Source organism: Pan paniscus, chromosome 10, assembly GCF_029289425.2.
Source record: "Pan paniscus chromosome 10, NHGRI_mPanPan1-v2.0_pri, whole genome shotgun sequence".
Classification (NCBI taxonomy): Eukaryota; Metazoa; Chordata; class Mammalia; order Primates; family Hominidae; genus Pan; species Pan paniscus.
Genome location: NC_073259.2, coordinates 109,677,743 through 109,704,300, shown reverse-complemented (window position 1 = coordinate 109,704,300; position 26,558 = coordinate 109,677,743). Strand labels below are relative to the sequence as shown.

The 26,558-nt window shown below is 40.2% G+C and overlaps 1 protein-coding gene across 1 annotated transcript in view; it reads right to left on the bottom strand.

Annotated features, from left to right (window-relative positions):
* Positions 1 to 26,558, bottom strand: part of MYBPC1 (myosin binding protein C1) — an 89,418-nt gene that overhangs the window by 49,936 nt on the left and 12,924 nt on the right. Inside the window, exons 2-6 of the mRNA XM_063593598.1 lie at positions 19,971 to 20,006; positions 17,261 to 17,302; positions 4,987 to 5,097; positions 2,809 to 2,957; positions 2,389 to 2,506 (exon numbers count right to left, since the gene is read on the bottom strand). Of these exons, the coding sequence (XP_063449668.1) occupies positions 2,389 to 2,506; positions 2,809 to 2,957; positions 4,987 to 5,097; positions 17,261 to 17,302; positions 19,971 to 20,006 (456 nt within the window). The remainder of the gene's footprint in view (positions 1 to 2,388; positions 2,507 to 2,808; positions 2,958 to 4,986; positions 5,098 to 17,260; positions 17,303 to 19,970; positions 20,007 to 26,558) is intronic.

Below are 26,558 nucleotides of genomic sequence, written 5' to 3'. Positions count from 1 at the left end.
CCCATTAAGGAGGTAGTTTGTGTTCAGTTCCTTTACAGGCTGTGGGGATTCTTTAGATGGAAGAATGTCAGGTGAAGGGGGGAGGCTTTTCTCCTGAATGGCTGTGCTGCCAAGGCCTCATCATACCTCCTCCTCCCTCATGAAGAACCAATGAAGGGACCTTGGGGTCACCTTGTTCAGGTGTCATTCAACTTGTCTGCCCACTAGAATCACTGAGGGACTTAGAAATATATCAGTTTCTTGATCCTCTCTGCCAGAGATGTTGATCCACCAGATCAGGGAGGGGCACCCAGAAATCAATATTCTTAAATAGCCCTCCAGGGGCCGGGCGCGGTGGCTCACGCCTGTAATCCCAGCACTTTGGGAGGCCGAGGCGGGCGGATCACGAGATCAGGAGATCGCGATCAGCCTGGCTAACACGGTGAAACCCCGTCTCTACTAAAAATACAAGAACAAAATTAGCCGGCCGTGGAGGCGGGCGCCTGTAGTCCCAGCTACTCGGGAGGTTGAGGCAGGAGAATGGCGTGAACCCGGGAGGCGGAGCTTGCAGTGAGCCGAGATGGCGCCACTGCATTCCAGCCTGGGTGACAGAGAGGAGCGAGACTCCGTCTAAAAAAAAAAAAAAAGAAAAAAAGCCCTCCAGGTGATCTTCTCAGAGATGCCCAGCCAGGTTGAAGCAGTGCTGCCCAGGATCCCAGATCCCACCTAATACAGAAATATCGACAGCACCCGACCCATGGCCATCCAGCCTCTGCTTGACATCACTCTCAGTGGGACTCTCACAACCTTCCTGGGCTGTCTATATAGCTTTAACCGAAGAGCTCGTCCTTTGTTTTTTGTTGAGACGGAGTCTCACTCTGTTGCCCAGGCTGGAGTGCAATGGCGCAGTCTCGTCTCACTGCAACCTCCGCCTCCCCGGTTCAAGCGATTCTCCTGCCTCAGCCTCCCAAGCAGCTGGGATTATAGGTGCCCACCACCACGCCCGGCTACTTTTTGTATTTCTAGTAGAGACGGGGTTTCACCATGTTGGCCAGGCTGGTCTCGAACTGCTGTCCTCGTGATCTGCCCGCCCGGGCCTCCCAAAGTGCTAGGGTTACAGGCGTGAACCACAATGCCTGGCCAGTTCATCCTAACGTTAAGACAAAATTCACCTCCTCATCGTTTCCACCTTTTGATTCTAAACTGCCTAAATGCTTCTCATGCATGGAAATTTGTTTTCCATGTTCTGTGTGACAGCCCTTTCCCCTCTTTGCAACAAGCCATGTATGCCTGACTTCCTTCACCCACACACTCAAGCTGGATAGGGTGTGGTTTTTGGATTCTTCATCTTCCTGGTTACTCGAGAAGAGGTCCAGGCAGAGATATAGTGCCCACGGCTAAAGACATCACTCCAAATGTAGAATAAGTAGCATGTTGTAGAGAGAAGTATCATTTCCTAAACTTAGATCCTATAGCACTTGGAATAGCCCAGTTTAAAATTACATTCATGGCCGGGCACAGTGGCTCACACCTGTAATCCCAGCCCTTTGGGAGGCCAAGGCAGGTGGATCACTTGAGGCCTGGAGTTTGAGACTAGGCTGGCTAATATGGCGAAATCCCGTCTCTTCTAAAAATACCCCAGCAAAATTAGCCGGGTGTGGTGGCGCACGCCTGTAATCCCAGCTATTTGGGAGGCTGAGGCATGAGAATTGCTTGAACCCAGGAGTTGGAAGTTGCGGTGAACCAAGACAGTGCCACTAGACTCTAGCCTGGGCAACAGAGTGAGACTCTGTCTCAAATAAAATAAAATTACATTCACTTTTTTGTCTTTTGCAACTACATCACACTTTACATTCACCTTAAGTTTATAATATTTGCTGCCAAGTCAACTTTTCCTTTGTATACTTGTAAAAGCGAGTTTTTTTCCAACCTCATCGTATGCATTTAGGCCTTCTATGTTTACTCTGGGTAGTACACAGAACATATGGATGAAGAACTGCCATGCCTGACATTAGTCGTTATAAGAGAAATTCTCCCTTCCATCTGGGTATCCTGAACTCTCATAGCATATTACCCTATCCCCAAACCTAAGTGGGAAAGTGGACCCCATGAAACATACATTCTGTAGCAGCAAAAACTGACATCATCTTTTATCTGGGAGATTGAAGGAATATAGATAGCATGGACAAGAGATATTTAGAGATAAAATCCCCCCAATTCTACTTTTATTATAAATTATTTCATTACAATTCAATTCAGCAGGCTTGCTGAGACTACCACAATCAGAAACACACAGTTTTAAAGGAAAACTTTCTCTGAAATCTCATAGTATTAAATGAACTTCTTCTTCTCCATCCCCTCACACCCCATTAAAAAATTACATTTATCTAGGCAAGAAGGCTCTCTTACCGTGCACTTCAAGATCAAATGAACAGCTGTCAAACTTATCCTTATAGGTGACCTCGCATCTGTAATTTCCTGCAAAGTTCTCTTTGGCCTTGATGATCTGCATCTCAAATGTGTACACCTGCAATGAAATGCATCCAGACACACACATTTCAGTTTATTTTCCAAATTTCTCAGCATTGGCTTAAAGCTGTGTCTGTCTGTGGGAATTCCAGTACAATGTTCTCAGTATAGGAGGGCAAATGTGTCCTGTAGCCCCCAGAAACAGCAGGGCAATCGCAATAGAGTGTAGACACTAGCAATGGTAACTTCAGAGGATTTTCTGGAACTGAAGTCTCTCAAAGCTGAACCTGAAAATAATCATTTATTCACATAGAAGGAATGTGCTAGCTGAGCCCCTGTCCTGGGAGTTCAGGGCCTTACCCGACTGTGCCTCTCAAAGGTTTCCTTCAGCTGAAGGTGCTTCCCGGCTTTGCTGGCCAGGTCCATCCATTTTCCTTTGAACCATTTGATAGTGGGTTTTCTCAGAAGATCTTCAGCCTTGACTTTGGCTATGAAGGTGATATCTTCACCTAGAAGAAGCATAAGGGATTCAGCTTGCTCTTTAACAAGTGTCATTTGTTTTGCTTTCAACTGGAAGGAGCTGACATGGGACTGCACTACGGAATATGGTGTGATTGGTGCCCTCGGAATTGTGAAATGAATTGGTCCTGATTTTTTTATGAATGCTCTAGAGGTCCTTAGGCTGTTCCAGCTTGTTCTGCTGTGGGGGTTTATGAAGCAGAAAAAGTAATAGGGAAATCAGTGGAAGCAATTTTTACATATGGATAATTTTACATTTGGATAATTTTTTTATTTCATATATATGGACATATATGGATATGTATGATATATGTGAAGTTTTATTGCATATATGGATATGCATAAAATTTTATTTCATATATATGGATATATATGAAATAAAAATGAAAAAATTGAATTTTTTTTACCCTTTTTATTAGGCAAGGTGATGAGAAGCCTGGAATTATAGGAATGTGACTAAATCAAACTGATCTGCTTGAAGTAAACCTGCAATCTGTTTGTATTGAGTGATTTAGACCCTGAGGACGTGACATTGTAGTCCAGCTTCCAGCCCAGCATTTCAATGTCTTACAGGAACATAAGGGGAACCAACATTTCTGTTCACATGCAGTGTATTTTGACATTCTAGCCTGGAAAGAAGTAATTCTGGAATACAGTTGGCTATGTACTCATTTGCATAATATTGATAAGTGTCAAAGACTAGTTCAGATCATAATATATCCCTTATAAAGATTTATTTGGTTAAAATTCTTCAACCCTCAGGTCCTCCTCCAGCTCACCATCCCTTCATAGCACTTGGCATTTGTGATTATTTGTTTAATTTTTTCTCTGCTCCTCTCAGACTATAAATTCTGAGTGCTCACATGTTATACTCAGTGCCTAAAACAGGGGGTATATAATCAATATTTTTGAATTTGAATATTTGAAGAGTTGAACCATTTGCCCGATCAGCTGTCTCAGATATTATGAATTATGACCTAGTGCATGTGTAGATTTGGAATCATCTTATGGAGTGAGTTATGGTAATGTCAGCAGACACTGGCTCAGCATTATGGTGTGTCAGGCACTGTTCAAAATACTTCACAGCTAAGTCCTATTCTTGTCACCATTTTACAGATGGGGAAACTGAGTCATAAAGAAGTTAAACTGTCTTTCCAAGGGTAATAGCTAGCAGGAAGCAGAATCAAGATTAGAACCCAAGGTTCCAGGGTCCAGGCACTGGACTCCTATGTGCTGAAGGTTACTGAAATCATAGCTGTCACTCATCTTTTCAGGTTGTAAAAAGCAGGATTTAGTGTATACATACAGTGGAATATTATCCAGCCGTAAAAAGGAATGAAGTTCTGATACATGCAACAATGCGGATGAACTTTGGAAACATTATGCTAAGTGAAAGAAGCCAGACACAAAAGGTCCTGCATTGTCTGATTCCATTAATATGAAATATCCAAAATAGGTAAATCCAGAGAGACAAAGCAGATTAATGGTTGCCAGGGCCTAGGAGGAGAGGGCAATGGGGAGTAACTGCTTAATGGAATATAGGGTCTTTTTGGGGTGATGAAAATGTTTTAGAAATAGATAGAAGTAGTGGCTGTACAACATTGCGGACGTACTAATAGCCACTGAATTGTTCACTTTAAAATGGCTAATGTTATAAGTGAATTTCACCTCAAAAAAATTTTTTTTTTTTTGAGACAGAGTCTTGCTCTGTTGCCCAAGCTGGAATGCAGTGGCGCGATCTCGGTTCACCGCAACCTCCGCCTCGTTGGTTCAAGCGATTCTCCTGCCTCCGCCTCCTGAGTAGCTGAGATTACAGGTGTCTGCCACCACGCCCGGCTAATTTTTGTATTTTTAGTAGAGACTGGGTTTCACCATGTTGGCCAGGCTGGTCTCGAACTCCTGAGCTCAAATGATCTGCCTGCCTCGGCCTCCCAGAGTGCTGGAATTACAGGCGTGAGGCACCGTGCTCAGCTCACCTTAATTTTTTAAAAAAGGAAGGATTGAATGCTAGGCACTCACCAACTTTCACTGTTCCTCCTTGAGGTTTTTCAATGAACAAGATGGACAGCTGGGAGTTGGCATTCTGCTTGGCTTGTTCCTCCCCAGGAGGAGGTTCGACAAGGGTCCAGTCTGATGAGCAGAAAGGAGGAAAAGGATTACTTCAGGGCCAGGCTCTTCTTAGGCAGTCTTACCTGGATTTGTTGTTCTCACCAACGCTGTAGCTTTTCTTTGTCTAATAAACCTAGATAAATACAACATCATTCTTTCTGCCCCCAGCAGCCATCAGTAGAGGGGAACAGATTCCCATTCTTACAGGGATATCTCTTCCATGATGGGGCAAATGAACATTATGTAATTCTTAGAAATAGTGGAACTTTCCAGGTAAGCTGTTATTCTCTCTTTGTTGATGGCAATAATTCCTCTGCTTCCCCATCTTGCCTGTCCCCTAACAGGTAAACAATGGTGGTCAGTGTATTCAAGCAGTACTCTTGGTGTTTTTCTAGGTGATGGACTATAAGGCCACATCGATACAACTACATTGAAAAAGACTAAACGGATAGGTCATTTGGAGGGTAAACTGTCTGACAAGGGTCAGAAAGCCAAGCCTGGCCTGGTATTTCTAGATTCCTTGCTTTTGTAAGAGAGTTTTATTAGGGTTGTACAGATGTGGCCATAGTTTGACAAGGAAGTAACAGATCATGACCTGTGGTACAAATTACAAGGATACTGAGATTGTGCTGCAAGGGGAAAAAACAAAACAAAACAGAGAACTGGAAAGAAAAAAACTGAGGCTTTCCCATAAAGAGAGACAAGCTGGAAATAGAGTTTCTTTTGCATCTTCTCATTTGCACTCTGGTGATTAGTGTTAATCTGCAGTCAATTCCAATTCTAGGATAGTAGAGAGAACTGTAGATATTTCCCCTGTCTCTGAGCCGAATGCAGAGTTCAGGTTCAGCCACTTAGTAACTGGAAAAAAATGCATAGGTTGCCAACTCTCTGCTTGTTAATGTTTCTTGAAAAGAAGGAAAATGCACATTTAATTATTTTAGTTTTCATGTATCAATCATGCTTGATATTTCTATCTGTAGTAGTAGGCCATCATTTTCACAATGAGGTTAAACATTTTCACAATTATGTGACAATCATAGTCATATGATTACATATTTTTAAACACCCAAACTAATGTTAAAATTTTGTTGTTTGTGTTTATGATATTAATAGGAACACATTTAGAACATGAGGATAAGTGTTTCTCTTGTTTTGTTCACTTCTATACCTGCAGTGCCTATAGGAATGGCTGGCCCATAAGAGGCCCATAATAGGATCATATTAGGTTCTCAGTACAAATTTGTTGAATGAATGAATGAATGAATGACTTCACAGAACAGGAGCTACAGCTGATAGGATGCATTTGAAAATGTTTTATTATCTGTATGTAAAGTTCTATAAAAATGTGAATTATTATCTAACTTTAGTACATCCCCAAAATGAAGATTGATCTCTGTGTATTTGCTAAATATTAAAAATGATAGAACAAACCTGTGGTATTTGTGGCTAGATCCTTGAATGCGTGTGTATCATGCAAAATTAATTGTTTCTCAATACATTAGTTTTCTTGTAAGAGGAAACGTAATGAAAGATTGCTGTAAAAACTACAATCTGAATAAGACAAGGATTAGAATCAATACAGCTTCAAGAAATGAGCTCATTAGTGATTGTATTAGGATGAGGTCAGGATGCCTTCTCTGGGCTTGCGCTCACCTGAATCTTTTCTCTCCAGGGCCCGACTACCCAAACCTGAAAGGAAAGTGTGATTTGGGTGATGCAGAGGGGTGGAAAGGCGATGAAAATGGAGTGCTGACTTCAACCTTCTTGGATTCCCCTAAACCCTGTCTCCTCTGGTGATAGGAAGGAAAAAACCCTACAAGTTGGCTTGGATGGAAAATCAATAGAGCTCCAAGTATGAAAGCATCTATAAAAGTGTGTGTCTTATTTTAAAATGATAGAAAAATTAAAAAATCCCAGCTGGGGGCGGTGGTTCATGCCTGTAATCCCAGCACTTTGGGAGGCTGAAGTGGGTGGATCACTTGAGGTCAGGTGTTTGAGACCAGTCTGGCCAACATGGTGAAACTCCGTCTCTACTAAAAATACAAAAATTAGCCCAGCTTGGTGGCACACACCTGTAATCCCAGCTACTCAGGAGGCTGAGGCACGATAATCACTTGAACCTGGGAGGCACAGGTTGCAGTGAGCCGAGATAGCATCACTGCGCTCCAGCCTGGGCAATAGAGACTCAGTCTCAAAAAAGAAAAGAAAAATTTTAAAATCCAAATATCTAAGTTTAAAGAACAGGGAAAAGGGTGGCTATATAGTGAGAAATGGAAGACAGATATATTGACCCCTAACATTTATACCCAAGATTTACCAATCTTATTTATTTCTCAAAGAATGCCTCTTTCCAAGAAGTTTCTCACGTAAAACAAAAAATTGTCATTAAAGCCAACATTTCCTTCTTGGTGCCAGCACAGGCGAAACCTGTTGCCCCTGCTCTGTGCACTGACTCAGCAAGGAGGCTCACTGCCTTTTCTTTTCCTTTACCGTCAATGAATAATATATTTAAAAGCAGGGAAAAGGGTAGAAATTATCCTAACCTGGAGGCAAGGCGCTAGGCGGGGAGACTTCCTCTTCATCTGAAACAAGAAATAGGAGTAAAAAGTCAAGGAGAAAAGGACTTCATCCCAAGTAACCTGAGAAAAGAGAAATCTGAAAAAGAAGATGAGAAACCACACAATACACTTTCAACTGCTGAGCAAGCCTTAGAAAACTTGGTACCTGAAAAGTGAAGCCTGAGTATTTCAGGCAAAGAAAGAAAAAATAATAAATAAAAAGTTGACAGAGTAGGGTTATCCAAATGGAAGCACAGATTTAAAAATGGAACACTGCAAGTGTTTTATGTGACTGTAGGTTAGGAAAAAATAAATGCTAAAAATCAAACCTTGATGAAATCAATAATGGAAGTGGTTTTCAAGTCCTGATTTTGTAACTAAAGTGAATGGCAGACCTTATTCATATATCACATTCGTTTGGACACAGACATAAAAGCCTATATATGTACTATCTGAGAACTCATTTCTACCCAGAAAACCTCATGATTAATTGCTCTTCAGTATTTAAGAAACAAAAGTCAAGATAAGTTAATATAAACTTTATAAGCATTTTTTCCAACATTATATTGGTGTTGGAAAATGCTGTATCATTTCTGAATATTTACCCATATGTATTTGTGAAATTCAAAATATGTCTTTTAGTGTTTATGTGCAGAATATTTCCCTTTTTAAAAACATCTGAACTTCAAAGTTCACATTTTATTTATTTGTTTTGGATAAACAAGTTTATTTGTAAATTTAGTCAGCCTACCTAATTGACCTAAAAACTTCAGTAGAAGGATAAATTTTTTTTTTTTTTTTTGAGACAGAGTTTCACTCTTTTTGCCTAGGCTGGAGTGCAATGGCGTGATCTTGGCTCACCGCAACCTCCGCCTCCCGGGTTCAAGCGATTCTCCTGCCTCAGCCTCCCAAGTAGCTGGGATTACAGGCACCTGCCACCATGCCCGGCTAATTTTTTTTTGTATTTTTAGTAGAGACGGGGTTTCACCATGTTGGCCAGGGTGGTCTCGATCTCTCGACCTTGTGATCCACCCGCCTCGGCCTCCCAAAGTGCTGGGATTACAGGCGTGAGCCACCGCGCCCGGCAGAAGGATAAATTTTAAAACCGCTTGGAAGACCATCTCTATTAAAGTGATTTTCCCAGGACAGTAACCAGATGCAGCCTAACCCAACACCATCTTAATTGGCAGAGGTTCAGTGGGCTGGAGCTTTGTGCTTTTTATAATACAAATGCTATAAGAAAAAGAACGTCGGTATTGTTTCCTGTTAGGAGAGGAGGAAAACTCAACCTAGTCAGGAGACCAACTGCAAAAAAATGAAAAGCTGCACTAACTAATTAAGAGTGTTAGTAACAGATGATGCTGGTGTGAAAAACTTGTATTTTATTCTACAGCCCTTATAAATAAAATCTCCCCAGTTAGTGTTTATATTATCAGCCAGCGGGTTATTTATCGTGTGGTAGAATGAGGACTTATGCAAGGTATAAATGCGCATAGCATTTCACCACTATGAAAACAAGTGCAGTCCAGTTAGAATAAAACCAACTGAACTCTAAATTACACACACCTTAATGATAAGACTCCCCATCACTTGTGAATGTAAAACATTTAATTTAAAAATGTTAACACTCCAATATATGAAACAGCTATTATGAATGCACCTGGTATATTCTATAGCTGCCAGGTTTATTCTTTTTTTTTTTTTTAAGGGAACTATAAGTTACAGTGTGGTTAAGACTTGTATCTTCATCCTTGAAAAAGCCCACATTCTATCACAGTGATGTATGGTCAGACTTAACAGCCCCGATTTTTAAACACCTGGATCAAGTCATAACCAGTTTTATTGCAAAGGACTCTGTACACATTTATCAATTCTAGTACCTTACTAGTTACCCAGCAAGTCACTAACATACAGAAACATTCATCATGAGAAGCAAGAAACACTACCCATCCCTTCTGCATTTTAGCAACTTGTTACTCCTAAGCAGCAGTGCTCACATCACTGAGGTCTGTGAACAAAGTTCACATTTTACATCCTTAAAGAGCATTTGGTGTTATCTGAACCTCTGCTCTGCTCTTCCCAAAGCATAAACTAGTGTTTTTATGAATAATAAAATCTTCGTACTTAAAATACTAGAATATTTGTGAATTTACAGCCTGGGCAACATAACAAGACTCTCTCTGTAAAAAAAAAAAATTAATTAGCCGGGCTTGCATATTATTTGCACACCGAGCGCTTGGTAATGTGTGCCTGTAGTCTTAACCACTTGGGAGGCTGAGACTAGAGAGTTACTTGAGTCCAGGAATTGGAGGCTGTAGTGAGCCATCATCACGCCACTGTACTCTAGCCTGGATGACACAGCAAGACCCTGACTCTAAAAACAAAAACAAAAGCAAACTAGAATAATTGTGGATTTCAAAATGTAAATGTATATGACTGTACAAACAGGATACAGGAAATACATGCACAGGAATGTTAATTAAAAAGTGCTTTAAAAAATTCCTGACAAAAAGACATAAAATAGTATGTTTTTATATAATCTGTTAGAATATTTACTACAAGTATTACCCGCTGACCTGAAATTTCTTTTCCCAAACTGTCAAACAGGGATATGTGTTATTACTTTTTAATAAAATTACTAATATAATATATTAATATCATTACTTCAGAATCCAAGAGGTGATTCACTGGGTCATGTGGGATTTGAGATTCTTAACAGGAAGCTCTCTGTGGTCAAAGAAGCTTGAAAAATGCTAGGCTGGAATTAAATGCTTGTATTTTATTGCTTTGTGTTCATGTGTTTACTGCAGGATATCTCAAAGCTCTCAGTGTGCAAATAATGTGTACTGGAAGTGGGGGTGACAAGAAATGATATGGTCATTAGCACCTCCCAAACTTAGTTCATTTTGAATTTTTTCTCCTGAACTAATATGCATGCATTCACATTCCACAACATTGTGCATTTGCCCGGTATAGGTATTTCTGAGCTATTAGAAGAATTCCGTGATTCAGAAGACTGTGAAATAATTAAAATTTTACATGTTCAAAACTAAAATAACTCGCAATTTTCCCATAATATTACTTGCCATAGATTTAATTCAGTATTTAGTACTTTATTCTTGTTACCTATTCAGAGGTTTTTATTTACTGAAATATATAAGACTGTTGATTTAAAGTCCTGTAAAAATTAACAGAAATGAAGTTAAAATTCAATCAAGTCCTAGAAAGGAGCTTTCTTTATTAAATGTAAACTAGACGCTTGAACCATTTTGATTCAAATGAACACTTTATAAAGGTTTTGTGATGGTTTACTTTTTGTTTGTGCACAGAGCATAATGAAACATTGAGTTAATTACCTAGAACACAAAATGAGAAGAGTATTCACTTACTTTCATGAAACTAAAATGAAGAAAAATAATCTTGTCTTTAAAAAATTGATTGATACATCATAATATTTGCACATATTTATGGGGTACATGTGACGGTTTGTTACATGCATAGAATATGTAATGATGGCAGTCTGGGTTTTTTTGTTTGTTTTTTGAGAGTCTCCCTCTATCGCCCAGGCTGGAGTGCAGTGGCACAATCTCGGCTCACTGCAACCTCTACCTCCCAGTTTCAAGCAATTCTCGTGCCTCAACCTCCTGAGTAGCTGAGACTACAGACGTCTGCCACCACACCCAGCTAATTTTTGTATTTTTAGTAGAGACAGGGTTTCACCATATTGGCCAGGCTGGTCTTGAACTCCTGGGCTCAGGCAATCCTCCTGCCTTGGCCTCCCAAAGTGCTGGGATTACAGGCATGAGGAGGCACAGCACCCGGCCGGCAATCTGTTTTTTAAGCAAAAATTTGATAGGTGAGTAGTTTCAAAGTCTACTAAATGTTAAGACTATTTGGAGGACATGCACAGTTGTTTTAGACCATGAAGGAATACATATTAATGCAGCGCTTCGGAGTATCATGAAATAGCCTTCGTCTAGATCACCCAACAGTAGTGTCAAATAGCAATTACTTCTCAATTGGCAATCTTGGATTCATTGCACATAAATTTTCAAATTTATGAAAGTGCTAGAAAACATAATCAACATGAGCAAAGTTTACTGTTTCCTTTCTTTTATTTTTATTTATTAATTAATTTTTTTTAGACAGAGTCTCACTCTGTCACCCAGGCTGGAGTGCAGTGGCACCATCTCAGCTCACTGCAACCTCCGCCTCCCAGGTTCAAGCAATTCTCCTGCCTCAGTCTCCTGAGTGGCTGGAAATACAGGTGCTTGTCACCACGCCTGGCTAATTTTTGTATTTTTATTAGAGATGGGGTTTCACCATGTTGGCTAGGCTGGTCTCAAACTCTTGAGCTCAAGTGATCCTCCTGCCTCAGCCTCCCAAAGTGCTGGGATTACAGGCATGAGCCACCTCACCCAGCCAGTTTCCTTTCTTTTAAAAGTTGCTTCAGTCCTGGCACTTTTTTTTAGATTGGGAAATGTAGTTAAGATGTTGGGATTCTGACCTTAAATTCTCAAAAAATTGCCTGGCTTGATTTGGTTGAGTTTGATGAGACTGAAATGTTTAATGGTTCTTATTTTTCACAGAAACCAGGTTCTATTGCTAGGAGGTAGATTGAATATCCAAATCTTTCTGGTTGTGTCCAGTTCAACAATATATATATGAATGACGTAGCATCTGGCAACATTTTCAAACAAAACAAAAAATATATGTAAGTCATATTTCATTTTTTTCTATCTAAAAGTGGTGATGATGAATACATAAACATCAGATTTTAGCTTGTTGGAATATGACATACAGGGAAACCACACACTCAGCATAGCAGGGCTATCTTCCCCCTAGCTACATAGAAGGGCAGTTTACTAAAGCAGAATTTTATTCATCTGTAAGTCATGGGAAAATAGCATTTGTAAGACTGTAAAAATGATTCTTTAAACAACTGAAGTTCCCAGAGAAGAAATTCTAGAAAGTAGGGAAAGAACCCAGTCTTATATTACAAGCCTGGGGTTTTAGGGGAGTACACATAAATACTTCGTAATATGAGTGAGAGACTTGTAACTGAATAAAAAGCTCCAGAGATAGTAGAATGTGTACATTCTTATAATTATCCAAACTCTCTTGGGCATAAAGCAACTCCTACCTATGGTTGATTTTAAATTGCCTTTTAAAATTAATTAAGCAATATAAACTTGAGACAATTGTTGAGATTTAAGAATAAAGACCAAAAGCTTATAAAATTAAAATATATGTGACTTGTAAACAAACAGTGAAATACTGATACAATACCTTGTTTGACTGAGACAAATTCATGAATTCCTCAAGCAGAGTAATCAGTTGTAGTACATACTGGTGTTTGTGACCAAAATAACAACAGCAATAAAATATGGGAGACAATAACAATAGCTAACATTAATTCATCATGTTTTGAGGCATTCGGTTAATTTATTGCATTTTCTTAATGAGACGATACATGCCTTCACACTTTGATGCTTATAAAACCATGATTTATCCTACAATAAGTACGTACATTTAATGAATTTTTCTTCCCCAAATCTATTAAATCAATCTTGCCTAATAGTGGCTGTGTCTTTGAATTGAAAAGTGTGGTGACATTAATTTTTAACAAAGTTCATTACAAAGAAGTAATGTAATTAGAATACATAGATCAAGCATGGAGAAATTTTAGTAGATGGCTGATTGACACCTAAAGGTAAATCGTACAAAAATATTTTAGCATGCTAGTAAAAAGCACCAGGGTAATGTTATTGCAGATGTAAAAGAACCTAAATTTTTTAAAAAATCATTTTTTAAAATTTAAAACAAAATCACATAATTCAGGAGAAAGTGTGTTGGAACTTCTGCTGATTCACTTCCTCATCTGCGAGTCACATTCATGAAAAAGAAAGACTTCATCTCAGGTTATGTGAGATATTTAATATACACAGGGTTCATTCACGATAGTTTATGTGGCGAATGCCTGGGAAAAGAAAATGTTTTTATTTCCCTTTTCGCGATTACCAAAAGCAGTAATAAAAAAAGGAAGTAACTTTACCAATTGAAAAGATACAGACTCTAAGCTAATAAGACGTAAAAATAAAATATCAGCACTTAGGCATGGAAATGAGTACAGGTCTTCAAAGTGGCCTCTGATTCTAATGCTGCTGTCACTTTTTGGACCAGCCACAGAACCGTTTTCGGAGCTTTCCACAGGGCCAGCTGTTGAGGCACAGCAGAAACCTACTCCAATTGTCCTATGTTCAGACATAGGATGTTGGATCTTAGCTGACAAAAAAAAAGTATGATCCCATTTGATCACCCACATTATTCCCTACACATGGCCCTCTGTGACTCTAGTCTGCTTTCAGAACTGAAATCCACCTTCCTCTGTTGATGGTTGTTCTTCCCCATAAAGTGTAACTTGGCTCCAGGAGGGCAGGACCCAGTGCCCAGATCTGTGCCTGGCATGTAGCCAACACTCAGCAAATCTTGCTGAATAAATATGTGCTAGAATAAAAGGCGGATCTTTGGCCCCACTGAGCATACAGAAAATAATCTATATTTAGTGTTCCATCAATTTGCTACCTATAATTATTATGAAAGAATTCTAAGCCAGGACAGCGTTATTTGTATAAGGGCATTGCCTCCTGGTATGATTCCTCTGAAGGAGATTTGCACATCTAGTTTCTGCTATTGCTGTTGGGCTAAACACATTTCTTTATTGTCATCTCTCTTGTTTCAATTCCAGAAGACTTTGCCCAGGTCCCAGGACAAAGTGGTCAGTATTAAGGAACAGGATAGCTGGATGGATAGCCAGATGCAAGCAAGCAAGCAAGCAAACAATCATAAAACCCTGTGCTGGGAAATTGGCTGCTTTTCAGAGACTTTTAGCAAATATGAAAAAGTTGGCAAATCTAATCACAAATACTACTTCTAAGATTAATATTAGAATCTACTCTCTGTGGCTTCAAAAAGCATTTTCAGAACATTTCTGAGCTGTTGCAGAATGATTCAATCAATCTGGGAATGATGTTAAGGCTGGATTGCAATGAATAATATTCTTAATAGTGACAGATTTGGAGCAATTAATTGAATATATGTCAACCAATTAAATAGAAGACCAGTTAAAGTGCTGAAAATGTACCAAAATCCAGGCAAGACCATTTTCAGTAGCTTTAGGCAAGTTGGTCTTACAGTGGAAATCATCCTTCTGTTCTGCAGCAGTGTCTCATTCTAACCCTCAGTGACTAAGAACATACATAGGATGTTCATCCTCCTACCCAGCACACATGTTGAATGGAAATAAAAATCTATCCAGATTACCATTGAATGGTCAGCAGCCAAGCCAGCATGGAAATTCAACTGCTCATTCATTTTGCAAGTATTTATTAGATGATTGCTATGTGCAGCTCTCTGCCAGATGCTGGAGGGAATAAGATGAGGGGGCCAATGTCAAAAAGCTTACAACCTGTTAGGAAAAGGAGTCAACCATTAATGTGCGATTATGTGGAGACAAGAGTGATTGAATGACGGAGGCAACAGGTCCAAGAGAGATCAGGAGAAAGAAGGGGAGATAAAAGTAAGCCAGGATGGTCAGGAGAAAGCTGTTCAAAGAAGTGAAACCTGAGTTGGATGGTTAAAAAAAAAAAAAATAGACTGACAGTTGGAGGAGGGAGGGAGAGCAGGAGAGTTCTAGCTCATGCTGGAGAAAAGGTAGGTTGCACCCATCAATCCTGTTTATGCTCGTGCAGGGCTCCTTTCTCAACTGGGGATATACAAGTAGCAGTAATTATTGTGTCTACTTTTTGCTTAGGTATTTTCTCTGTCCTTGATGAAGAGGACTGTATATTTATTATAAACTTCCATTCACTTACCTTCTTTATTTAGGGATGTCACTTTCTATCCCAAATTGATTTGCTTCCTAGGTATGTAAGGCAAACACATATATATATACATGTATTTGCCATTATATAATATATGTACAGACGCACACACACACACACACACACACACACGGCAGTTTTTGTACCTGGGCATGCAACGACATGTGGTCATGGTTTTGCTTATCTTCTGCAAATGTCAGAAAAATGCTACTAATTTCAAAATGTCCTAGTCATCTAGCCTTCTCTTTCTTCATGCTGTGTTCTCCATAAATAAAAGAGTTTTTGTTGTTTGGTTGACTTTAAGGAAAGACATTTTCTCATTTAAGCATACAAGTATAATATGGTGACTTTTCAAATTAAGGGTCAGGCACAGGCTTTGTTTAAACTTTGACAGCTTGCCCTCTGGGATTACATCATCTGCTCTGTTGGTTGAGCCTTGCAGCCTGGCCCAAACACCTTTCCAAATTTGGAAACAGAGGTGTATGCCCATTGGCCTTGTAGAGAATAATGTTACAATAATTTCAGCCAGGATGCCCAAACCTCCTTGAAACCACCCCATGGAAGGAGTTCTAGGAGTTTGCACCATCTGCATTCCATAAGCAAATAACCTTCAAACTGTGGCCCACGTGGCCAGGATTAGTATTCATGTTACTCTCCATGGGAGCCACTGAAGGTCAAGGACAAAGTGAGTATACTAACGTTATGCGTTCATTATGAGAGCATAAGTTCAAGTTAGCTGAAGGAAAGTAATCCAATGTACTGAAAGAAAGAAAAAAGTATTTTACTAATGTATAGGGCACAAGAATATCATAGAAATTAGATAATGAAATATGACACATCAAGAACAAAGAGATACTTAACATGGTTTTGAGCAGTGTCCAGGAAAAAGAGAAACTTCTTGTTGCAGTCAGGAAATAGTTATTCCAAAATTTAAACTTTTTTATTCATTATGCAAATAAAAGGTTCACTTTTAAAAATGACAATACAAACATATACAGCAAAGCTGTCTAATCCACCTTCATGAAACTTCCCTCTATGAAAGACTAATGCTCCTTAGCTTAAGACAGATGGTCAGTAATGATAATCATTTCCTCCATGGTGAGACAAAGGAATTAGCATTTCATGGAGTAACAGAAGTATATGATTAAGATTATTTTCTAAAATGAGACTATCTCCATATAAAGTAAAAATAGGATAATATTACAGGAATAGTTTCCAGTTCAAGAAGGAGCAACATGTTTTCTTAATGTTATATTGTGTATCTGTAGAAATCATTATATAAATCTACATGAATACATAGTCAGTGTTACAAAGTGAGATGTTAGCCTTCAAAATTGTTAGTGAACCCTGGAACAGTTCACACAATAACATGAAAACATTTAATTTAAAAAAAAACGGGTAATTCAGATAATTTTCCCAATTGATATAATCCTAAGAAGACCAAACACCTCTCTTTCTTAGCATGCATGTCGAAACTTGGAAACTACCAATTAATTTGCTGGCATCTCAACAAGTGCTTGTGATATTTTTATCATTGTTGTTTTTCTTTTAGAAATACATGTAATGGAAACTTAGCAATGCACCATTTGTCATTATACTGATTGGGACTTGCAGATAAGATGCAAAGGCAGAACGAAAGATAATGCAGACAAATTCTACGGGGCCACCATGACAATCATTACTGACCTCTTTCTGCTTTTAATTTTGTTGACTGCAGCCTCACTCTCCCTCCCTCCAACTCACCTTTTGCTGGTGTAGTTCCGGCCTCCTTCTCTTTACTTGGTTCTGTGTAGAAAGTACAAGCATATTTTTTAAAGTGTCTTAAAGCATTTTATTGTGTGATGAGCAACGGGGTGGAGAGGGGGAGGGAAGAAATAAATGACAGCAGAACAGGTCATAAATGATACTGAGTACTCGTGCTGTACATGAATTATGAATTTAGAAATTATAATTTAGAGCCACACTAAACTTTTAGTGAAAAGCAATTAATCTGATCATTTTTGGAAAAGTACACATAAGAACACTCAATACAGATTTTGTTAAAATGCACTCAACTATACTTGGATCATGTTATATAACATGCTGGAGTAGAATTAGGCAAAAAAAATGTGAGCCAATTTATTTTAGACCTCAGCAAGGGACTGACTTTTTAAAGAAAAGTCAGTTTGCCCCATGTAATGATTCCAAGAGTTTGGACATCTGATTTTCTAGTAAAGTACAAAATATGTAATTGTGTGCAGTGTATGTTGCTTCAAAGAAAATGTTTCAGTGTCCATGTGAATCTTCTGGATTGGGTTTAGTGGCAATAAATGCAAAACAAGAGCAGTAACATCAGATTCTATCAGTTGAGACCATCTAGTTTGCATTTCTCTGTGTTTGGGATCATATTAGTTTAGACCTGCAAATGGTATCTGACTTATGGTATCAGTAAGAAAAGAATTGTTTCAAGAATGCATTCTCTTTTTTCGGACTGATGAATGGAGATTCAAATCTCAGTTAACTAAGAAGGACAATTTTAGCAGAATTTGGGAGGGGACATTTGAGCAACAGGAAGTCAATATTGTGCAATGAATATGAAATATGACATACAAAGGAAACGATAGTGGCTCAGTGGCAGTAACTGATCTGAAAAACAGAAGGGAAAGGTTTGTTTATAATGGCCAGTAGGTTCTCAGTGTACTCAATGTTGGTCAAAGTACATTTGTTATGGGCAAGGAGAAAACGTACCAAGGAACAGGAAGATCCTAAGAAGAATGTCACACATCTACACTAGTTTCAAGATCAAGATCTAAAGAAAATAAATCTGAGCTTGCCCGTTTGAACTCATATGGCACTGAGCCAGTTTTCGTTCATTTCGACACATAGTAATACTTCTCTATACTGTTTAGGGTTTGAGTGTGTGAATCTAGTATTCTTAGCTGGACAAAGGGCCTCTTGTGAGCAGCTAGATTTCTCAAACTGCCCTCCTGAAAAACAATCTCTGCTTGCGCCCAAGAGTTTGAGGCTGCGGTGAGCTGTGATGGTGCCACTGCACTCCAGCTTGGATAACAGAGCAAGACCCTGTCTCAAGAAAGAGAAAGAAAAGAAAAAAGAAAACAAAGAAAAAAGAAAAACGATCTCCAGGGAGGAAGAGGAAGAGCTTTATAATTGCCTCATAAGTTTTTGTGTGAAAAGATGATTAGAAACTGAGACCTTCTCCAAACTCCTGCTTTCACCTAAGCTGGACCAGGTCTACAGTCACCTGCTGGCTTCATAACACATTGCCAGTTTAAGCAACCCACAAGTAATCACATACTGCTTGGTGTGGGGGGGCGGGGAGGGGTGGGGGGTTCTTATAATATTGCCTAATGTTTTAATGTTTTGGTTGCATTTTATTTAATTGTTTCCCAGGCTGTATTCTATTTTCTACTTGGCTGCAAACAAACTGAATACAGGGAGATGTTTTCTATGTAGAGTTCCCCACTACATCTGGTTCAATATGCCTGCACCTAGCTATCAATACGTACATGATAGGTATGTCTGAATCCCTCTGAAGGGTTAGGTCAGAGTTGTGCACAGGGTAAATACCTAGTGAATAATTATTGAGTGGGATGCCAGTTTCTCATCCTTTTCAAGGAAGAAGAGGGATGAGAAAGGCCACTTTGGAGTCTTTATGGGAAAATGCACATGATTTTGGTTGCTTCCATCTTGGGGCTATTTGGCTGATAAATGACTCTGAAGAGCCATGTTGGGAGTTTAAGCCACGTTGAGCTTTCAATCTTTCAATCTTTCAATTTTCTTTTCTTCTTTAGGTGTATGTGGACATAAAAACAAGCTTCATATATTGTGTGTCATAGGGGACTGCCCTACCTGCCAAGGGTCTCACTGGATCTCTGTACTCGTTTCCTGTTGCCAGCTGGTGGACAATATGGTGCTAAGAACTCAAGAAGTTGGTCCTCACGTTGAACCTCAGAGGTCACCAAACCTTTCTGGATAGCTGCTAGGGAGTTTCTGGAGGTGCTCAATAGTGACATATGTCAAGTTGAGAAGGGACAGCTGATCTTCCAGGGTAGAGATGGATCCACTCCCCACTCTCATAAAGAAGATGTGGGTTTGTTTGACCTTCACTGTATAGGAAAAAGCCTCACAAATTCTTCAGCCCCTTGGATGGAGGCTCAGCCTCCACACTGTAAAATGCGGACATAATAACTTTTACATAATTTGAAAGGTTTCATAAGAATTGTCCCCCTAATATATATGAAGTGCCATCCAAATTAGATTAACACAAGAGGATTATATAAACACAGTGTATTATTTTTATTATTCTCAACTTATCACAATGGTCACCATCCAACTTCTCAGTAGGAGTTAGGTTAAAGCTCACAGCTCACAGCACCCGTGGAGGCCAAATCATGCTGGGATGGACCCTCTGTATTTGCAGCCCAAACGTGTGTGAGTGAGTGTTTTTACTCACCTTCCGGGGGTGGGGCTGGGGCTGGCACTTCATTTTCTAGAAATGGAAAGAGTCATGGAAATGTCAGGCTCATTTATCACAGAGAAGAACTGCTTTCTACAGCCCCAGGCAGCTTCTGCTGCAGGCAGCCATCTCACCTGTGTGTACTCACAAGAGGGATGGAGGAGGGAAACACATTCTCTCTTCTCTCTCTCTCTCTCTCACATACACACACACACACACACACACACACACCCTACTGCATCAAGAGACCCAAGACATACATGCTGCCATTTATGTGTGGTATATAGATTTCCAGGAGGTGGCATGGTGTAGTGATGGAAAGATAAAAGTAGAATGGGGATCCGAGTGTCCTTGCCACTTAGTTATCCCCTCCAGAGGCAGGCCAGGCATTTACTTGTGCTGAGCCTGTTTTCCTGCCTCTAGAGAAATGGCCGCATCTTATATGGGCAGGACTGCTGTTAGGATGAAGTGAAACACAATGGGTAGCAAGCATATGGTGAGCATATCCCATAGAGTCTAAGGTAAGGTCGGTGCAGAAATGAGACCCCTTTTTCCCAGAAAGCAAGAGCACCACTGCATCGCCAACATTGTTCTGCCTGCATGAGAGACACTTTCTGAACGCAGATGACATGAAAGTCCTCTGGCTTTGCAGTGCTTTGTTGTAGTTGTTTTACAAGGACGGTGCATTTCACTGGGAAACAGAATTAAGCCCTCTCAGAGTCATTTCTGGAAGCATACGTGCTTGGAGTAGATTCCCACCTACACCTATCCAAAATTTTCCAAGCTCTGGTTTTGAGGTTTGGTTTTGGTTTACCTGGCTTTGGATGTCTGGTTATTACAGAGCAGTCTGGCTATGAAGTCTGACAAAGAAACTTCTGTTAAAGAACATACTATTTCCAAGTAGGTAAAGGCATCCACATGAACAAAGAGCATAGCATTTCCCGTGCCAAATCCCTGTGGATGCCCAGAATTGGGAATTAGTGACATGTGAGTATCACTCACTCATGAACCATCTGCTTCATCTCCAGGACAAGAAGAGGCAGTTAATGAAGGTGATGGCTTCTAAAATTATCTTCTACTTGATTACTAAATAAAATATAAAGATAACAAAGTTTTTGTATTATAGGCACATTGTGGAATCCTGGGAGCCTTTGTCAGCATATGGGATTTTCCACATTTTTTTCCACAACTGACTCTTGTTAAGCAGGGCGGACAATGCCCCATAACAAGCAGTTTGGCTGAACAGTCACCACTATGTGTAGGCCAAATGCCCCATTCTAGTCTAGGAAGGCTGGAATGAGCATAGAAAAATGAATGGATTGCACCGTAACAGAAATCAAGAAAACAGTAATGCAGGCCTGCCAGGATGCAATCATGTCTTTTTCCATCACTCACTTTGGGGCTAGTATAAACTCCAATTTATTGTTTTTTAAAAACTTTTATTCAGATGGCCATAAATAAGTTTATTACTATTTACTAGTGAGGGAGAAGGATATATATAACCAAAAGACAAAAAACATAAACTTATAGATGGACAGAAGAAAACGTGGCAGGATGTGATGTAATTTGCAGATACAGTGAAAACACAAATGTCCCTTGGATGGCATTGTCAGAAATGTTTTTGTTTCTTCACTACATCATGGAAAGAATCACTAGGGTTATCGTCAACCAAAACATGAAACTGTCAGTCAAAGCATTTTATTTTCAGAGATCTGAGTGCAGAAATGGAAATCTAATATTGTCCTCTTGGCTTTGAATAAGTTGTTGCAGCACACGGATATCAGAATACTGAGAGCGAGATGCCAATTTCTTTGACACGCTATCTTTCAGACTGGGTCATTGCCATGCCATGCCCAAGGACTTCTTCCTGGCTCTGTCTACAGACAAGTTTCTCATCCCTCCAGTCTCCTTTCTCCACAGCTGCAGAAGTTATTTATCCTACAACTGTGTTTCATCCCATTATTCTACTTGAAAGTATTTCTATTATTATTTGGTTAGGTCTACACTCCCCAGGTTCGCATTCAAAGCCGTTGTTCATGGGCACTTCTTTCTCTCCCTTCTCTTACTACGTCCCAGTGGCCTCTCTGTTCTAGAGCCATTTCTGTTCACCTTCTGACCTTTCTGCCACTGTTCTTCCCAGCAGACCTCCTGCTTTTTCTGAACATGTGATGGAGTCAGACTTAGGTCTGAATCCTGACTCTGCCTTATTCATTGTGCAATCATGGGCAATTCCTTAATCTCTAACAGCCTTGGGCTCTTCATCTGTGAAATAAGAATAACAAGATAAATAACCTCTTAGGGTGCCAATTCTATGTAAGATGCATAGGGTAGTTCCTGCTATGTAGAAAGAGCTCTATAATTGACAGAACGAACTGTTACCATTACTATCATTTGGCAATCTTTATCCTTATTGCCAATATTTTTCTCAAGGCTCTCAGAGCTGATTATTCTTTTTTTTTTTTTCTTTTTTTTTGAGATGGAGTCTCGCTCTGTCGCCAGGCTGGAGTGCAGTGGCGTGACCTTGGCTCACTGCAACGTCCACCTCCTGGGTTCAAGCAATTCTCCTGCCTCAGCCTCCCGAGTAGCTGGGACTATAGGTGCATGCCACCATGCCCAGCTAATTTTTGTATTTTTAGTAGAGACAGGGTTTCACCATGTTGGCCAGGATGGTCTCGATCTCTTGACCTCGTGATCCGCCTGCCTCAGCCTCCCAAAATGCTGGGATTACAGGCGTGAGCCACTGTGCCCGGCCAGAGCTGATTATTCTATTCTGTTCTTCTTCCTTATTCTTTTGCATTCTGGACCACATCATAACACATTCTCTTTTCACTATGACTTAATTATTTTCTAATAGTCTCTGTATATTTATGTTTCTGTTTCTCCCCATCTAAACAAAGCCAGGGATCTTTCCTTCCTTTCTTATCTCCCTGGTATCTCATTTTATTGCTGAAAACACATTAAATGCCTAGAGAATTGATACAAAAGAATTAAGGAGGGCTTCTTTTGGTGGTTGGACATCTATTAAATTGATCATACTTGTTTAGCATCTATGTGACCAATTCCCATTTTTTAAGGGTAACCGTAGTTGCTTAAAATCCAACTAACGCCAATGGTGAATTCTAACCAAATACGTAAAAGAGAATCATCTTGGGCACTAAATCTGTAAATGTTCCCTAAATGTACATTCTCCATTCCCATTTTGTCTGTAGCCCCCATGGGCTATGTAACAGACCAAAAATCAAAATGATAATTTAAAGGGCTTAATTCAACTTCCACTGAATCCACAAAATATTGGTCATGAATAGCCAACTCTATCAGAGAGAATGGCAGAAACGTTATAGGATATTAGGACTGCTAGGACCGTTGTGGGATGGTTGCAGGGAGTAGAAATAGGAAAATGTATACCGGCCTGTAAATAGGCAGATCCAGAAATTTTTCTTCTCAAAATTACAGAAACCTCTTTACTTTATAGCCAGTGAAGGAGTAAATACATTGCAACCCCTTATTAGAACCCACTGCTTGTAGGACCTAGTGCATATTAATTCTTATAATCCTTACAACTCTGTGAAATCAGTACTATGATTATCTCCATTTTGCAAGGGGGAACTGAGGCTCTTTGAGATCCCACAGCCCAGGGAGGGTGGAACCAGGCTGTAATCCAGGCTTGCTTGACTCAGAGCCTGGGCTCTGCAGCCCGGGCCTGCACTTCCTTTCCCTGCTACCTATGTTGGACAAGGCAGAGGACGACTGGTGGACTTCTCAGAGCAATTACACCATTTTCTCCACTGAATTGCTTGGTCTTATTCTCAAGACCACATAGCCTCATATGGATGATGCCCTCCCTATTTGTAGGAGTGGGGTGCACATCGATTTCCTCAAGTATGAGATAGAAATAATAGCACAGCCTAACTCAGGGGTTATTGGCAGGAATGAATGCATTAACAGGGGTAGAGAACATGGCAAATGTCACATAGGCTTTAACTTTTCATGGCTTTTATCATTATGATCATCATTTTTACTCGGACACACCTACGAAAAAGACACTTATGTCTTCCTCCACATGCTGCCTGCTAAGGATATGCCTTATTTCTAGGTCTGTGAGCTGCATGTGTTAAAACGTGTTTGCATTTGGGGTGGGGACTGAGGAAGCATCTGGGGACTGGACAGAAGAGGTGAGTCCCTCATACCCCTACTGTAAAGTGGGAATAGTAGTTGAGCTCGATGCAATTTTTATGCATTATAGTTTGTACACTGCAGATAAATAGATCAATCAACGATTCAATCAATCAATCATGGTGAGACAGAAATGATCAGAGAAAATAGGACCTTAGTCCTTTTCAGAGCATTTGAAACAGAGAATTCCAGTTGTCTTAAACCTGGAAACTGGGAAACCAAGGAGTGGTAAAGGCCAAGCAGCACATGACTTCAATGGAAAATGAAGTGTTTCTGGTAAGTCTCAGAGCCCCCAAGGTGTCCCCATTTACCTTGAAGGAACTGCTAATGCATCTCTCTCATTCTAATTCATATGTTTGTCTCTGACAGGTCCTGTCATGGCCAGCTTTGCCCACTTCTCTAAAAATAATTTACATGTTCCTAAAATTCATTGGCTGCCTCTGTAACATTCACTCATTAACAACAATTTCCACAGTGCCTCACTGAATAGGGACCATAGACAGGAACACCCTTGCAACCTAAATTCGTTGAACTCCCATTATGAATTTAACAAGGCCAAAGAGGTTATAAAAGTGGTTACAATGCGATAAGATACCTGTGTTTAAGAAATTCACAGGCAAATGAATTGCCTTTTAGTATCAATTGAGTCACTGAACCAACTCACTCTGCACTCTTAAAACATTCAAGACTCACTACTTGCAGAAATCCTCTAGAACTTCTCAAACTGCAGTATGCGTATTAATCACTTAGGGATCTGATCAAACTGCAGATTCTGACTCTTGGAGTCTGCAGCAGTAGGGTTCACGATTCTGCATTTCAAGGCTGCACGGTGGCTCGGGAGGTCAAGGTGGGAGGATCGCTTGAGCCCAGGTGTTTGAGACCTACCTGGGCAACATAATGAAATCCTGTCTTCACAAAAAAACATTTTACATTAGCTGGTGCTTCCCAAGTCCCAGCGACTTGGGAGGCTGAGGTGGGAGGATCACTTAAGCCCAGGAGGTGGAGGCTGCAGTGAGTCAAGATTGCACCACTATACTCCAGCTGGGGTGACAGAGCAAGAACCCATCTCCAGAAAAAAATTTTTTTTTAATTTTAAAAATAAAAAGATTCTGCCTTGTTACAAGGCTCCCAGGTGATGCTGCTGGTCCACAACCCACACTTTGAGTAACAAGGCTCAGCACACCCCCTAAATATCACCCGTTCCACTCCCTTTTCAAATGTGAGTGGGAACCCTAAAGGGTTTACAGTAGATGGGGACTTTTCTTCTCCCTTTGATCACAAGCTTCTTGAGGACAAGGCCCTTCTCCTTCTCCTTTTCAGATTCCACACAGCAGGTGCTCCATAAATATAGTTGACTGGCAGGCTGTTCCTCCCTGCACAAAAGCCGCTTCTCCTTGCTGCCAAGAAATCCATAACCGTCCCCTGGCATTCCGTGGGCAGCTTTCTTCATCTGTGTTACCCACAAGGAACACTATGTCTTTCATTGGTTCCCCTCCCGCTGGCCAAGGCTCCAGGGGCATTCACCCAAGCTCCATCATTTACATTTCTTCTTACTGTCAACACATGTCTTCCATTTCTTAACAAGGGCAGGAGAGCAATCAGAGCTAGAGTTTTGGCTCTCAGGAATATTACACCCCTCACCTTTCTAAGGAATCCCCCGTTTTTAAAATCGGGGCTCCCCAAAACGGCAAAGCAACTTGTGTCGAGGAACCTGTCCCACCAGTTTCTTAGCAAATAACACTCAGTCAATCACACCAACTGTTGTCAACAAGGTTAGCTGTGTTGCGATGGTCGGGAGGCACCCACCTTTGGCAAGCTCTCTAAATCATAAACAAGCAAACCGATATTTATTGAGGTGAGGTCCTGCTGTACTTCTGCTTATTCAAAAGCCAAAGGGCAAAGTTCTGTGGAACATTCTTGCTAGGTAAATACAGTTGGTTTTTTGTTCTCCTTTCTTTGTCCTCTCACACAATATCTTTTTTAGAAAACATGCTAACAGGACTGAAGAAGCATGTTTTAAAACTTTTTGAATAAAAAGGAAAACAAGGATACTTTTTGAAAAAAAGAAGCCCAAGGGGGTATTTTAAGGGACAACCTAAAAATGAACCAGTTTGGGAACCAACAACTAAAGCTAGCCCCCTCTTTCCTGGGCAAGGGCGGCTGTTCTTTGATCCTTCCTAATGAAAGATACAGACTTTCTCTCCCTCTGCAGCACTGAAATGCTTTCAAAGGGGTAGATCTATTTATGGTGGATTTTTCCTATGGTCACCTACTGTAAAAAGCACAGGTATGCCACCAATGGCATGCCTGCACAGCCTGTGCCAAGGCATTCTAATTGACGGGCACTGGTGGCAGCTATGAAATAGACAGCCCCATATGTGGCCTTTGTGCTGCTGCAGAAACACTAGGGAC